This window comes from Leptodactylus fuscus, chromosome 7 (assembly GCF_031893055.1).
Source record: "Leptodactylus fuscus isolate aLepFus1 chromosome 7, aLepFus1.hap2, whole genome shotgun sequence".
Classification (NCBI taxonomy): Eukaryota; Metazoa; Chordata; class Amphibia; order Anura; family Leptodactylidae; genus Leptodactylus; species Leptodactylus fuscus.
Window position 1 is genome coordinate 32,471,544 of NC_134271.1, and position 16,945 is coordinate 32,488,488.

General features: G+C 43.4%; 1 protein-coding gene across 2 annotated transcripts in view; it reads left to right on the forward strand.

Annotated features, from left to right (window-relative positions):
- The window catches only part of LOC142213282 (serine/threonine-protein kinase D1-like), a 70,450-nt gene that overhangs the window by 12,896 nt on the left and 40,609 nt on the right, over positions 1-16,945 (forward strand). For both annotated transcript variants that reach the window (XM_075281594.1, XM_075281595.1), the window contains exons 2-3: positions 1,188-1,804; positions 16,590-16,728. In XM_075281594.1, the coding sequence (XP_075137695.1) occupies positions 1,655-1,804; positions 16,590-16,728 (289 nt within the window). In that variant the 5' untranslated portion in view covers positions 1,188-1,654. The remainder of the gene's footprint in view (positions 1-1,187; positions 1,805-16,589; positions 16,729-16,945) is intronic.

The window sequence follows — 16,945 nt, forward strand, 5'->3', positions numbered from 1 at the left end:
GTATTCGGGTTTCCATCCTTCAGGTCTGCTTTTGGAGCTGAAAAACGGAAGCCCTATCTGCTTAAAAAACGTTAACCCATGGAAACCCGTGGACCCCATAGAAACCTCGCCCAGTGTCTGCCAATTTTATACTGAAATCAGCAGAGCAAGAAATCCAGCTTGTAGTACTTTTCTCTCTCTGCCTATTTAAGTGGAATGGGGGACGGAGTCCTCAAATGCTAGTGCAGACCTGCGCAATGTCTGGCCCGGGGGCCACATCCGGCCCTCTGACTGCTTCTGTCCGGCCCACATAGCTAGAGGAAGGTTTTTCAAGGACCTGTGACAGCTCTGAGAATAGCTGAGTAAGTGTGCATGCTGGGAAGCGTAGTTTCACAACAGCTGGTCACTTGATATCCACTGCAGAAAATTGGTGTGGTGACAATGAATAAAATGAAAAACTTCCTATCTCTTACGTATGAGGGAAGTACTGGTACTGTATATGTAGAAGGCATGTCGATGAGTTATCATAGGTAGGAAATACACATTCCTGCAACACTCATGTATCCCAGACATTATTAGAGGCATGCTCCAGTCAGTACTGTGTGCTCCAGAATCAGACTGTGTGTGTCTATGACCTGGTCACAGTTCCCTGTGTCAATGTTCCCTTTGTCAATAGCATCACCGTTGTTGTTCTGGAAACATTTAAATATGAGTGATACAAGAGTGTTGCAGAAACACACGGACCAGCGAAGGATTTGCGGCCATCTCAGCTACTGTCATGGATTAACTGTATGTGGACTGTTACGGCCTCAATGCAATATAAGGAAGGTGGTGTCCATTTTTGTGTTCGCCAGGTTTTAATCTGTAGTTCTCGTCGTATACTAAAACCTGTTAATATTTAGCTTGTAAAGATCAGCACTTAGAGATAAGTGTGAGACAGTATACCTAGAGGTCAGCTATGAAACAAATCTGATAATAATTGAATAAGTTACATTTTCTATTTGTCATATTTCTACTTTTGCTTCTTCCTGCTCTTTTCTCACGACCCCTTACTTTTGGCCGCTCTTCTCCGACTAATAATCCGCTACCATTATGGTACACTACATTCACTATGGCAAAGTTTATGTTAATATTTTGCACACGATGGCAGGTTGCTGTTACTTTTATGATCTCGCTGATAATATACAACTTATTTTCTTTTTGTACAGAAAGAAGACTGAAACAAAAGCCCTGTGTCAACTACTTAAGTGCGCACCTTAATGCCGTAAATCTTACTTGGCTCACACTAGATGTGTTAATCTCTTGAAAGCCTTATAGAAAATGAGTAATGCCTATCTGGATTTCTTGGAACTTCCTGGAAAGGACTAAACATCAAAGAAGATCATGGTGAAACTAGTATTTGCTGGATTGCTTTGAGTCTTTTAACTATTGGATTACCAGGCAGTTTATTTCTACATTCCGCATCTTTATTTCTTCATATTTAGTGGAAAAAAAACGCAGGATTTTTCGTGCAAGAATGGGGATTTTTGTTATTGGTAAAAGTGAGATTTGGGGCATTATGTGATAGCAGTTCGATAAATGTTTCCTTCCGCTTCATTGGTAAAAGTAAAGGAATACCCAGTAAACATCTTATAATAGTCAGCGCAATCTGGGGCCAGTCCAGCGTTCTCAGTAAATGTTCACAATGACTTTGGATAAAGTCTCTCCAGGAAAAACAACAGTCAGGCTCCAGATAGGCCTATGTCGTGAGGCCTACCATCTTCATCCAAGTGAAGTCAATTTTGTTACACTGAAGAAGCTTGCTGTGGACCTTGTAGAAAAGAAGGTAGGTGTCTTGGTTTTTTTTTTTTTTTTTTTTTTTTATAAAGCTTTGAATATAACATTGTGGGGGTGAATTTATAATGGAATGTTTAATGAAAATTGGTGCCAAACTTAATTTTTGAAATTTTCCAGTAGCTGCTGCATTTCTCCCCTAGGCTTATACTCAAGTCAATAAGTTTTCCCAGTTTTTTATGGTAAAATTAGGGGCCTCGGCTTATATTCGGGTCGGCTTATACTCGAGTATATACGGTACATTATCCTTGTATATATTTTACTCTTCATCCTTCCATTGTATCACATGATCTTATTCACAGCAAAAAGCCACCATAGGTTACTTACAATGTGTTACTAAATAGACTTATAATGCACAACCTCTCTCTAAATGAAGACCAGCCGGACAATCAGTTGATCACCATGATGGTTAGTTGTTGCCAAAGGACCAGCATCTCTGTAGAATGTTATTAATATTACATGGCACTTACAGAAATTAATTACTGTCCGTGTATACTCATTACTCATTGACAAAAAAAGTAACAAATAATGTAATGTTGCTACATGCAAATAATTGCAATATTAGAGGTGTCTCTATCCTACAAGATGAAATATGGTTGGGCATGGAGCATGATACTACTACTAGGGATGACCAACTATTGCATGCGGTAGCTGCCCAGATCAACACACCGTTGGGCAGGATTGAAGTGAGGGCTATATGGAGTCCCCACATGAATCTGACCATATCTGATTCCAAACAGAACTGCCTAGATGGTGGACAACCCGTCAACCTGTTGAAATGACTATCCTGCATCTCTCATTACAATGATGCGCTTCCTCTTTCAACTGGGCAAAATGTCTCCAAGGTTGTCATAGATGCATGTCTAGTAGTCAACAATTTCATACCAAGAAGTACACTAAGTATAAGTAACCTTTATTCGGCAGCGGGGGAAGCACTGAAAGAACATTTTAACAAGTGATTATGTTTCCTAAAATGATGTCAAGGTGTTCCTGCCAAACAAAAGCTCAAGCCTAATTCACTTGTTAGAAGAGTAAAAAGGTTATGGTTTTGGGAAACAGTTCTACTTTTTTTTTTCAATAAGAGAAAGGGTTTTGTGCAAACCTAAAAAAAATATAACAATTTGGTAAAATCTGTTAATACATTAACACGGTCAGTAACTTTATAATGTTATTTAAGCCACATGGTGAAAGAAGTAACATTTTGTTTAAAAAGAAAATAAGATAAGATAAGATAATCCTTTAATAGTCCCACCATGGGGAAATTTCAGTGTGTTACAGCAGCAGGATAAAGATGAATAAAGGATAATAACAAGTAATATATTAAAAAGGGAGACACACATAAGCTGAGAAAAATACTAGGAATCATAGCAGCTGAAGAAAAGACTTCAGGATTATTTAGCTCTCTCTCTTCGCTTGGTCAGATGTAGATTATGTAGCCTGATCGCGGTTGGGAGGAAGGACCTCGGATAGCGCTCCTTCTCACACTTGGGGTGAAGCAGACGGTCACTTACAGTGCTGCCAAGTGTCATCAAGGTCTCATACATGGAGTGGGATTTATTCGCCATTATGGAGCTCACCACGGACAGTATCCTACTGTCACCCACCACCTGTACTGGGTCCAGGGGGCTCCCCAGGAGAGAGATGGCCCTTCTAATGAGCCTGTTGAGTCTATTTCTGTCCCTGGTTGATATGCTGCTACCCCAGCAGGCCACACTGAAAAGAATGGCAGAAGCAACCACAGAGTTGAAAAAGGCCCTGAGAAGTGGCCCCTGGACTCCGAAGGCCCTCAGCCTCCTGAGCAGGTAGAGCCTGCTGTGGCTCCTTCTGTGCTGCACATCCAGGTGATCAGCCCAGTCTAGCTTATTATTGAAGAGCACTCCCAGGTACTTATAGGTCCTGACTATCTCAATGCCTGTCCCCTGGATGTTCACTGGTTTTGGAGCATATCTCCATTCACTAAAGTCCACTATCATCTCCTTGGTCTTCCCAGCATTAATCCTGAGGTGGTTCCACAGACACCATTCCAAAAAATCCCAGTTTAAGTCTCTTTACACCCTGTCGTCTCTGTCTGTGATGAGACCTACTATTGCAGAGTCATCGGAGTACTCTTGCAAGTAACAGCTGGATGAGTTGCACCTAAAGTCAGCAGTGTACAGTGTGAAGAGTAAAGGGGCAACATCTGTACTTTGTGGTGCCCCTGTAGTATAGATCAGTGTCAGACACACAGCGCCGGGCTCTCACATACTGAGGTTGGTTTGTGAGGTAGTCTAATATCCAGATGGATAGTGGAATTGCTGTTTTTTTCCTAACTAAAACTTTATGGAATACGTACCCCAAAATTGTGTCATGTGAAGATGGAAGAACACCAAAAAATGAATTGGTCTTTATGTGGGAAAACAGGCTGGTGTTAATTGTTTGTTACTGTACAGGACCCTAAAGAAGCTTTTGTCCTCAATGTTAAAAGTGATTTACAGATGTCAGGAACTGTTTTTGACATTTTTTTTGTAAGGATTTGCTTTTGCTACTTTCATGGTCATATAATTATTGCCACCTACATTAGAGAGAAATAAACTATGGTTTATCAGATGTTTGTTCGTTCCACCCCCAACCTACACTAGGCTACACTAACCTAACTAGGCTGGTATTCACACTGAACTAGACTGGAATCCACACTGGGAATTGTGACTTCTTTGGAAGAACATTGCCAGTCACACAGTGTTTTCTTATGACTTGTATTTGAATGCACTCACATTTTTCTGTGCATTGGACACAAGCTTCTTTTATGTTTAAAACCACAGAGAACGTTGCTCAGGTTTCCTGCCATTTGGGTTACAGCTTGAGAATTTAAAAATATCTTCTTCTAAATGACTAAAAATGTGCTGCGAAGAAAAAGCAAGATATTTATGTAGAAAACAGGAATTCACATGTAAAAGAAAATGTTCAACTTTAGCATATAAGGGCCAACTAACAGGGCCATATTAAAGCACTGTTTTGTAATAGGGAGCTTAATAGAGAACTGTTATTATTGTAGAATTGTATTTTTTATTTTATATCTCAATTCTAAAAAAGTTGAGATGCCTTGTAAAATGTACAGAAAACAAGAATGTAATGATTTGGAAATCTCATGTAACAATATCATATTCACAATAGAGAAAGTAACATCTTGCAGAATTTTAAAGTTAGACTCCAATCTGTTAAAGAGGACCTTTCATCAGATTGGGCACAGTTCTTTGTACTGCTGGAAAGCTGACAGTGCGCTGAATTCAGCGCACTGTCAGCTTTCCTGATCTGTGCCCTGGGTAAAGCGCTATCGGTCCCGGTATCGTAGCGCTTTACAGTCAGAAGGGCATTCCTGACACTCTGTCAGGTACATCCTTCTTCACAGCAGCGCCTATCGCGCTGTACAGTGTGAGCGGGGAGGAACACTGGGAGGTACCGGGACCGATAGCGCTATACCCAGGGCACAGATCGGGAAAGCTGATAGTGCGCTGAATTCAGTGCACTGTCGGCTTTCCAGCAGTATATGGAACTGCCTGTGCCCAATCTGATGAAAGGTCCTCTTTAAATGTGGTTCAGACCTTGAATAACCTAATATCTATAGTACATAGTATCATCAAAAGATTCAGACAATCTGGAGAAATGTGTGTTGTTATTATTATTGTTTATTTATATAGCACAATTAATTCCATGGTGCTTTACATTTAGGGGTTACATACAATACACAAAATATACAGGTAGATATAATACTAACAGTGATGTTCATGAATCAGTATAACACATCACTTCATGGACTAATTCCATAAATCATTGTCTCGGATCACAGTTTGCTATACAGTCCACAAATGCAAGTCAAAGCTGTATCATGAAAGGAAGAAGATATATATCAACACAATCCAGAAATGCCATCATGTCTGGCCCACAGGGCGTTAAAATATATTGAGACAAAATGGAAAACTGTTCCATGGAATCACAAATCCAAATTTCCATATCCTGCTAAGTAGTGCCATTTTTGCTGACCTACGCCAGTCCAGGACAAGCTGTCCTGGACTGGCTTAGCGTCACCGTCTCGGCAGCCCGGCACGGGAAGCGAGCGGTGGATTGGGGAGGCCCTGTGGACGCAGCGCTGCTCCAGCGGCCCCCCCTCATGCTTAGCAGAGAGCAGGTTCTCTCCCTGCCTGCTCTCTGCCTGCTAACTCCGCCCCGCCCCCTCCGCTCCGCCCCTTCCTCCCGGGGGGGGGGGCGGCTTTCTTTCGTATGCCTCAGGCAGTGAAAAAGCTAGGTTCACCCGTGACGTACGGTGTGATGTTCTTGGGACAGATGGATTTCTTAGGGGTGGTACCTACATCTATAAGGATTTATGGCATATCCTATTGCTATAGCTATAAAGGATAATATGGAATTCCCTTTAATAAGGAATTTCTCTCCATCCTCTATAGATAAAGGATTATTCCTTGTTTGTGTAGACAATCCTAACAAAACTACTGATGTCTGTTGAGTGGATCGAAATGTTGTTATAGTCCTTGCTAGTTGTCAGTTTTATTCATAGCTTCAGTTTATTGGACTGTGAAACTTTAACTTCTAAGGTCCAATGTCTAAATGTCGAAAGCAAAGATAATGGAGATTAACTCTAGTACATAAGATACCAGTATTCTAGTTCCATGATCAGTTAACAACTATTTTAACTTCACCATAACTGGCAGAACTTCAAGTCAACAGAACTGGAGGGAATTTACAGTTTCAAGGTCTCCGAGGTGTCATAGCAGTGCCAACATATAAATGGTAGATTAGAGATGAGCGAGTAGTATTCGAAACTGCATGGGGACATTCATTAAATAGATAAGACTATGGTGCCTGTGGGAGCTAAAGCAAAGCTCGATGCATTGGGAGACCCACCATTCTGTATTAGAGCTGTAGGCACTCTGTAAGGTGCCTCCAAGCACCGCTGCTTTCTTCCTTAGAGCAATTAAGTGAAGAATGCTGACATGATATGGCATATGAAGGGATTTGCCATAGATTCCCACAGATTACATGAAATATATGTGAGATTGGATACTAGCAGGCTTGGATTAAGTGACAAGTAAGAAAGGTTGTGACAAACTGGGCACTTGCTCAGTACCTGCAGTTTTCTAGGTACCCTCAAGGACAGGAAATCCAAATGCAAACTGATAGTGGGAAAAAACTCCCTTCTGTCCAGTAGATGAGCGGAGCATTGGTTTACTATGACTATTGCTATGACCAACCGTACAAGGTGAAGTTTGGGGCAAATTTAGTAATTCTGAATAAACCGAAGACAAAGTACTAAATTAAATTTGATAGCCTTAAACTACGCCAGATTTAACAAATGTCTAATACAAAATGATAAATCTGGTGTATTTCTAGACTGTCTAGTCTAAATTTATACCACCTACTAAAAATGGTGCACTGTCACATCTTAAGCCCCATTTCCTTTCATGACTAACCCACTCTTTAGCCATTAAGTCTTGCCTCCTTGTTGGGCAAGTCCCAGAAAATGTCTAAAAGCTGGGTCCCCACGTGGGATAAATGTAATCTAAAGTACAATTGAAACTATTTTTTTTCAAAGTTTTTGGGTTGATGCGTAAAAAAGAACTGTATAAATTTGATATTCCCAGAATTGTACCAACCCATAGAATACATGCGATTTTTGTAATATCAGTGAATGCCATAAAGATGTAGTCTGCTTTCACTGCACACCGCTTTCCAATGTGTTCGGTAGTCCGTTCAGACTGAAAAAGCAGCATCCTGTCCTTGGGTGGGTCAGAGTAGGGGAGAATTTAGGCTAGAGTAACCCCTAGTTGGTTCAGTCACATTGGGCTGGCACCTGCATATTAAACTACCATTTTTGCTGGGACACAAAGGTTGAAATCGCAGTAGTAACAATATAGATGATATTTGAACAAATCTCGTGCACATTTTGTAACTAAAAACAGCCAAATGTAAAATATTGTAAGTTTTAGTTGTGGCTTTCTATATTTCCAATATAAAGGTTGAAATCTAGTGGAGATCCTCAGAGTATTCTGGTGTACTGCAGCAAAAACAACCCAGTTTCAGTGGAACATGCTGCTGGTTTTCCCTGAAGGAAACTCAGTGTTGAGTATGTTTGGGTCAATATTGAGTTGCTTCATGGGGCCCGGACCTTTTGAAGTGTCTGTGGGTGGCTTCTTCCCTTATTTACCAGTTGGTTAAATGACAGGACAGAATTAACCAACTTTCTCCACATTGATAAAGAGGGTGAACGTGGAGCCAACCATCTGAAGGCAAGAAGATTCTGATGTGGTGTAGCCATACCTCTTCATCTAAAATGCTAGACTTATTTTGAGAGTGAATTGAATAGGTGTATCCAGAATCTCTGACAGGAGGCCCACAAACTCTTTCCAAAAATCACTTAAAATAGGATATGCCCATATCATGTGCCAAAAATCAAAATAGGTAGCGGAACATTCCAGGATGCTTTAGGCGCCCCATTTTAAGCAAACAAGCAGTAGTCAAATGACTTAGATACAGTATATTAACCTGAATCAGTCTATTATTAATGGACGGAGAAACAAGAAACATATTGTGCTGATTTAAGAGTCTCCAGACATGTTTCGTCAGTCAGGCCAGGGATAAGGGTCCGTCACCTCTCCAGAGCAGGTGCATCTAAATAAGTAGCTTTTTAACCTGAATCAAATGGACATATAGACCAGATATCAAACCTTGTGGACCTTGGGATCTGAGTTTACTAATAAGAGTAGTTAGAAATGCAAAAGTTTGGTTGCGGGAATTGACTGGACAGTGCGTTTTTACTATGAAGGAACCTGAAAAATTGAGTTCTAGGAATATCATATATTGTACTCAGGAATTCAAAAGACTTAAATGCACCCTGTTCGTACGAGTCTCCCAAGGATGCAATCCCATACTGCGGGACAAATTAGTTTACCTGGTTGTAAAACTGCCCTTATTCGATTTCCACTGTGGCATGTCAATTTAATAAATTAATTGTAATGCCATGTTTATTTCCGATACCTTACACGGATTGTTATGTAGTGTAAAGTATCCATCCCAAACCATGTCTTCATCTTCAGACTGTTAAACAATAGCTTTAATACCCAAGCCTTGTTTTGGTTGAGGTACACCACACCTGTGTAACCTTTTAGAAACGCGTTGTTCTATGTTGAATGCTATTCAATCAACACACAATACACTTGGACAATATTGCGCATTTTCCATGGTCTACATAACCTGTATCAACATCTACAGCTGTTTCTCTCTGTATTTGTAGGTCTAACAAAAGTAGCCATAACAGTATGCAGGGTAAGGCGACAAGGTGCTCTCTGAAATGGGATGCCATTTTGTCTGGCCAGTATTTAGGACCTGTAAGAATTTGCTCATCACGGTCTACCTTTGAGATAAGTGCTTAAAGGTGAAAAGATATCCTGATGAGATATTGCGTTGGATAAATGCTATGACCTCCTTAAGGGAGTGAGATGTTACCGATTAGAATTGTAACAAGCTCCAGGCGGAATATTTGGCACATTCCTGCCAGTCCACTCCTACATGTATTGGTGCACCAGAGGACAACTGTGTGGACCTGAAGAACAAGTTCTACCACCTCCTTGAGCACATCAGTGAGAATAAAGACATATAGATTATGTCTTACAATTATTTTTATATATGCATATTGTAAAATCCTAAGTTTTAGAACTATGTATTATATAGACAAAAATCAAAACTGAAAAGGGTAAATTACATAAGCTCTAATGAATTACCTACGGTAAATAGCTTTTGTGTACGTACATATGTCCTATCAGCCAATTTTACTACAGATGAACGAACACTAAAATGTTCGAGGTTTGAAATCCGATTCGAACAGCCGCTCACTGTTCGAGTGTTCGAATGGGTTTCGAACCCCATAATAGTCTATGGGGAACATATACTCGTTAAGGGGGAAACCCAAATTCGTCTCAGGAGGGTCACCAAGTCCACTATGACACCCCAGGAAATGATACCAACACCCTGAAATGACACTGGGACAGCAGGGGAAGCATGTCTGGGGGCATAAAAGTCACTTTATTTCATGGAAATCCCTGTCGCAAGCTAACTTTTTCCCATAGGAATGCATTGGACAGCGCTGATTGGCCAGAGTACGGAATTCGACCAATCAGCGCTGGCTCTGCTGGAGGAGGCAGAGTCTAAGATCGCTCCACACCAGTCTCCATTCAGGTCCGACCTTAGACTCCGCCTCCTCCGGCAGAGCCAGCGCTGATTGGCCGAAGGCTGGCCAATGCATTCCTATGGGAATGCAGAGACTCAGCAGTGTTGAGACAGTTCTGCTCAACTACACCGTGTGCCGGTCAGCCCATCAGATGTAGCAGAGCCAAGGGTGCACTAGAACCCTTGTGCACACTCGGCTCTGCTACATCAAAGCCGAGGGTGCACTAGAACCCTTGTGCACACTCGGCTCTGCTACATCAAAGCCGAGGGTGCACTAGAACCCTTGTGCACACTCGGCTCTGCTACATCTGCTACATAAAAGCCGAGGGTGCACTAGAACCCTTGTGCACACTCGGCTCTGCTACATCAAAGCCGAGGGTGCACTAGAACCCTTGTGCACACTCGGCTCTGCTACATCAGATGTAGCAGAGCCGAGGGTGCACTGGAACCCTTGTGCACACTCAGCTCACGCTAATAGAATGCATTGGCCAGCGCTGATTGGCCAATGCATTCTATTAGCCTGATGAAGCAGAGCTGAATGTGTGTGCTTAGCTCAACTACTCCACCGGCGTAGTTGAGCTAAGCACACACATTCAGCTCTACTTCATCAGGCTAATAGAATGCATTGGCCAGCGCTGATTGGCCAGAGTATGGAATTCGACCAATCAACGCTGGCTCTGCTGGAGGAGGCGGAGTCTAAGGTCGGACCAGAATGGAGACTGGTGTGGAGCGATCTTAGACTCCGCCTCCTCCAGCAGAGCCAGCGCTGATTGGTCGAATTCCATACTCTGGCCAATCAGCGCTGTCCAATGCATTCCTATGGGAAAAAGTTTATCTCACAAAAATCACAATTACACACCCGATAGAGCCCCAAAAAGTTATTTTTAATAACATTCCTACCTAAATAAAGGTTATCCCTAGCTATCCCTGCCTGTACAGCTATTCCTGTCTCTTAGTCACAAAGTTCACATTCTCATATGACCCGGATTTGAAATCCACTATTCGTCTAAAATGGAGGTCACCTGATTTCGGCAGCCAATGACTTTTTCCGATTTTTTTCAATGCCCCCGTTGTCGTAGTTCCTGTCCCACCTTCCCTGCGCTGTTATTGGTGCAAAAAAAGCGCCAGGGAAGGTGGGAGGGGAATCAAATTTTTTTGGAGTTTGCCACGTGATGTTCGATTCGAATCGAACAGCCTGATATCCGATCGAACATGTGATCGATAGAACACTGTTCGCTCATCTCTAAATTTTACCAATACTTGTTCCAAATCAGTATGAGCTATTCAGTTTTCTTCACCCTTTGGTGCCTCTGGCTCCTCTTGAGAAAGCTAGGGATATTCTCTCCCGGATAAATATCTGTAAGGTGGTGGAACCGTCCTTAGAGGTTGAGTTCCCCTTTGAGCAGTGGCCAGAGGCTACTTTATAATTATAGTGTTATATATTGTCCGACGTATTATCCCTCTGTGTATTGACCTGAACTTGCCTTGTGCATTTTATTGTAGTTGTGTATTGTGCACCAATAATACAAGTGTATACAAGTGGTTATATGCCATACTGTCATTATCCTACGTAACAAGATCCCGTCTCTCCTTAAGCAACTTTGGAGAACTGAAACATTTTGTACAAGTTGGCCATGATACTGCAGGTGGAGTTCAGTCATATACTCTGCAGTAGGGGCTTGCATTGGTTACAGCCTTATTTTCGGCTTATGTAGTGGTGTGGCCACTTTATATAGTGACTTTGCGCCACTTTTTCAGTTTGTATTCATCGGTGTTATGAATCAACACCTATATACTGTCCTTCAAAATGCAGGCTTGATGCATAACCAATGAATTGATGCTTGTATAAGGATGCCTTCCATGGGTCTCTCTCCTCCTTGCCTGCCGAACCTCGTTGTTCCATTAAGAGATGATTGAAGTCTCAGCCGAAGCTTCCAAGTGATGCCACAGTAAGGGTGCATTTACACTGAGTAAACGCTAGCTTATTTTGTAGAGTAAAATTACACTTGCAAATTTTGCTATCCCATTGACTTCCATGATATTTTTTTACAAGTGTAAAAATACGCCTGTAAAATATACGCCTGTAAAAAATACGCCTGTAAAAAATACGCCTGTAAAATGTCATTGAAGTCAATGGGATAGCAAAATTTACAAGTGTAATTTTACTCTACAAAATAAGCTAGCGTTTACTCAGTGTGAATGCACCCTTAGGTAGTATTGTAGTGTATTTGCATCAAATTTGTTACATCCATTTGGCAGATCCGTTTAAAGGGATTCTACCATTAAAAAACTTTTTTCTGTGGCTAACACGTCGGAATAGCCTTTAGAAAGGCTATTCGTCTCCTACCTTTAGATGGGATCTCCGCCACACCGTTCCTTAGTAATACCGGTTTTTACCGGTATGTAAATTAGTTCTCTGGCAGCGATGGGGGCGGGCCTTCAGCAGCGTCACCTCTGTCGGCTCTTACACTAGTAGAGCCGACTGCGCATGCTCGCAATTGCGGCCTCGGAACTATGGCCGCGCATGCGCAGTCGGCTCTACTAGTGTAAGAGCTGACAGAGGTGATGCTGCTGAAGAAAGAAGGGGGGGAGGATCCAGCAGAAGACAGAGGCGGCGCAGGATCCTGTTCTCAGGCAGCCGTGGGGACGCCCTTGCATTTTTAGCGCTAGGGCCCGCCCCCATCGCTGCCAGAGAACTAATTTACATACCGGTAAAAACCGGTATTACTAAGGAACGGCGCGGCAGAGATCCCATCTAAAGGTAGGAGATGAATAGCCTTTCTAAAGGCTATTCTGACATGTTAGCCACAGAAAAAAGTTATTTAATGGTAGAATCTAGAGATGAGCGAACAGTGTTCTATCGAACACATGTTCGATCGGATATCAGGGTGTTCGCCATGTTCGAATCGAATCGAACACCACGTGGTAAAGTGCGCCAAAATTCGATTCCCCTCCCACCTTCCCTGGCGCCTTTTTTGCACCAATAACAGCGCAGGGGAGGTGGGACAGGAACTACGACACCGGGGGCATTGAAAAAAATTGGAAAAAGTCATTGGCTGCCGAAATCAGGTGACCTCCATTTTAGACGAATAGTGGATTTCAAATCCGGGTCATATGAGAATGTGAACTTTGTGACTATGAGACAGGGATAGCTGTACAGGCAGGGATAGCTAGGGATAACCTTTATTTAGGGGGGAATGTTATTAAAAATAACTTTTTGGGGCTCTATCGGGTGTGTAATTGTGATTTTTGTGAGATAGACTTTTTCCCATAGGGATGCATTGGCCAGCGCTGATTGGCCGAATTCCGTACTCTGGCCAATCAGTGCTGGCCAATGCATTCTATTAGCTTGATGAAGCAGAGTGTGCACAAGGGTTCAAGCGCACCCTCGGCTCTGATGTAGCAGAGCCGAGGCTGCACAAGGGTTCAAGCGCACCCTCGGCTCTGATGTAGGAGAGCCGAGGGTGCACTTGAACCCTTGTGCACCCTCAGCTCTGCTACATCAGAGCCAAGGGTGCGCTTGAACCCTTGTGCACACTCTGCTTCATCAAGCTAATAGAATGCATTGGCCAGCGCTGATTGGCCAATGTATTCTATTAGCCTGATGAAGTAGAGCTGAATGTGTGTGCTAAGCACACACATTCAGCTCTACTTCATCGGGCTAATAGAATGCATTGGCCAGCGCTGATTGGCCAGAGTACGGAACTCGACCAATCAGCGCTGGCTCTGCTGGAGGAGGCGGAGTCTAAGATCGCTCCACACCAGTCTCCATTCAGGTCCGACCTTAGACTCCGCCTCCTCCGGCAGAGCCAGCGCTGATTGGCCGAAGGCTGGCCAATGCATTCCTATGCGAATGCAGAGACTTAGCAGTGCTGAGTCAGTTTTGCTCAACTACACATCTGATGCACACTCGGCACTGCTACATCAGATGTAGCAATCTGATGTAGCAGAGCCGAGGGTGCACTAGAACCCCTGTGCAAACTCAGTTCACGCTAATAGAATGCATTGGCCAGCGCTGATTGGCCAATGCATTCTATTAGCCCGATGAAGTAGAGCTGAATGTGTGTGCTAAGCACACACATTCAGCACTGCTTCATCACGCCAATACAATGCATTAGCCAGTGCTGATTGGCCAGAGTACGGAATTCGGCCAATCAGCGCTGGCTCTGCTGGAGGAGGCGGAGTCTAAGGTCGGACCTGAATGGAGACTGGTGTGGAGCGATCTTAGACTCCGCCTCCTCCAGCAGAGCCAGCGCTGATTGGTCGAGTTCCGTACTCTGGCCAATCAGCGCTGGCCAATGCATTCTATTAGCCCGATGAAGTAGAGCTGAATGTGTGTGCTTAGCACACACATTCAGCTCTACTTCATCAGGCTAATAGAATACATTGGCCAATCAGCGCTGGCCAATGCATTCTATTAGCTTGATGAAGCAGAGTGTGCACAAGGGTTCAAGCGCACCCTCGGCTCTGATGTAGCAGAGCTGAGGGTGCACAAGGGTTCAAGTGCACCCTCGGCTCTCCTACATCAGAGCCGAGGGTGCGCTTGAACCCTTGTGCAGCCTCAGCTCTGCTACATCAGAGCCGAGGGTGCGCTTGAACCCTTGTGCACACTCTGCTTCATCAAGCTAATAGAATGCATTGGCCAGCGCTGATTGGCCAGAGTACGGAATTCGGCCAATCAGCGCTGGCTCTGCTGGAGGAGGCGGAGTCTAAGATCGCTCCACACCAGTCTCCATTCAGGTCCAACCTTAGACTCCGCCTCCTCCAGCAGAGCCAGCGCTGATTGGCCGAATTCCGTACTCTGGCCAATCAGCACTGGCTAATGCATTGTATTGGCGTGATGAAGCAGTGCTGAATGTGTGTGCTTAGCACACACATTCAGCTCTACTTCATCGGGCTAATAGAATGCATTGGCCAGCGCTGATTGGCCGAATTCCGTACTCTGGCCAATCAGCACTGGCTAATGCATTGTATTGGCGTGATGAAGCAGTGCTGAATGAGTGTGCTTAGCACACACATTCAGCTCTACTTCATCGGGCTAATAGAATGCATTGGCCAATCAGCGCTGGCCAATGCATTCTATTAGCGTGAACTGAGTTTGCACAGGGGTTCTAGTGCACCCTTGGCTCTGCTACATCAGATTGCTACATCTGATGTAGCAGTGCCGAGTGTGCATCAGATGTGTAGTTGAGCAAAACTGACTCAGCACTGCTAAGTCTGCATTCGCATAGGAATGCATTGGCCAGCCTTCGGCCAATCAGCGCTGGCTCTGCCGGAGGAGGCGGAGTCTAAGGTCGGACCTGAATGGAGACTGGTGTGGAGCTATCTTAGACTCCGCCTCCTCCAGCAGAGCCAGCGCTGATTGGTCGAGTTCCGTACTCTGGCCAATCAGCACTGGCCAATGCATTTCTATGGGGAAAAGTTAGCTTGCGAAAATCGCAAACTGACAGGGATTTCCATGAAATAAAGTGACTTTTATGCCCCCAGACATGCTTCCCCTGCTGTCCCAGTGTCATTCCAGGGTGTTGGTATCATTTCCTGGGGTGTCATAGTGGACTTGGTGACCCTCCAGACACGAATTTGGGTTTCCCCCTTAACGAGTTTATGTTCCCCATAGACTATAATGGGGTTCGAAACCCATTCGAACACTCGAACAGTGAGCGGCTGTTCGAATCGAATTTCGAACCTCGAACATTTTAGTGTTCGCTCATCTCTAGTAGAATCCCTTTAATGGATGCAGTTTGGGGTTCCCCTTAAAAAATGGACAGAATGGCCATGTAAATGGATGTCCATTCATCTGCATACATTTTAAGCATCCATTAAACGTATGTAATAAAAAAAATAAATAAAAAAAAAATCGATGTGAATGCACTGTTACTTCGGTTTTATATTCTACCTGTTGCAGGACAGATGGACACTTGTGTACTATGCGCTTGTGTAACTTTACTTACTGTTCGCTAAGTATATTATAAGGACTTTGAAACCTTTTGCACCTGTGAGAAATGTTATTTAGGCTCTTAATATGTACCTGAATATATACAAGTACGTACACGCTATATGTATATTGCATTATGAAAAGGTAATTTAGCGCATTGACATAATGGTCAGTAATACGAACATAAGACTCAATATACACCGATAAACTTGTTGCTGACTTGTCTTTGGAAGGGGCACTGTACACGGTCATCTACCAAGGTTGGCCTTCACCCCTCTACACTGTTCTCCATTAGAGATGAGTGAGTACAGTTCAGATCAGCCGATCCGAACAGCACGCACGCATTGAAATGAATGGACGTAGCCAGCACGCGGGGGGTTAAGCGGCTGGCCAGCGTCAAAGCGGAAGTACCAGGTGCTTCCATTCATTTCAATGCGTGCGTGCTGTTCGGATTGGCTGATCCGAACAGAACTCCCTCATCTTTATTCTCCATCCTTCTGCTTATTGTATCTTTATACAATAGATTTGTATGCCATCTAATAGACCTATATTTTATATCCCTTCTCCACTGTTATGTTGTGCCTTTAGAATTTCTTGTACATTAATACTTTTTTTTTTTTAATGTTTTTAGTATCCTGAATATGGATTTTTGGGTGTCTCCGAAAAGATTCAACTCTTTCGCCATAACTTAAATTCAGAGAATGTCCTTGAGCGTCTTATACCCAGCAATTTCATAGGAGATGGAGACTTAATTGAAGTGATCCTTCCTGGTGAGTGTCTGAATACTATGGCCTGCTCTTTCCACCTTCGTCATTGCTTGCACTTCTCTGCACACTGCGGCTTAGGCTATTCTCACATTACCATCAGAACAGAATGACAAAAACAGAAACCCGACTGGATGATCCTTCAAGACAAGATGTGACTTCAAGTCTTTCATTTCTTACCATAGCTTGGGAGTTCCAGTCTCTGACCCTGGTGTGAGGACAA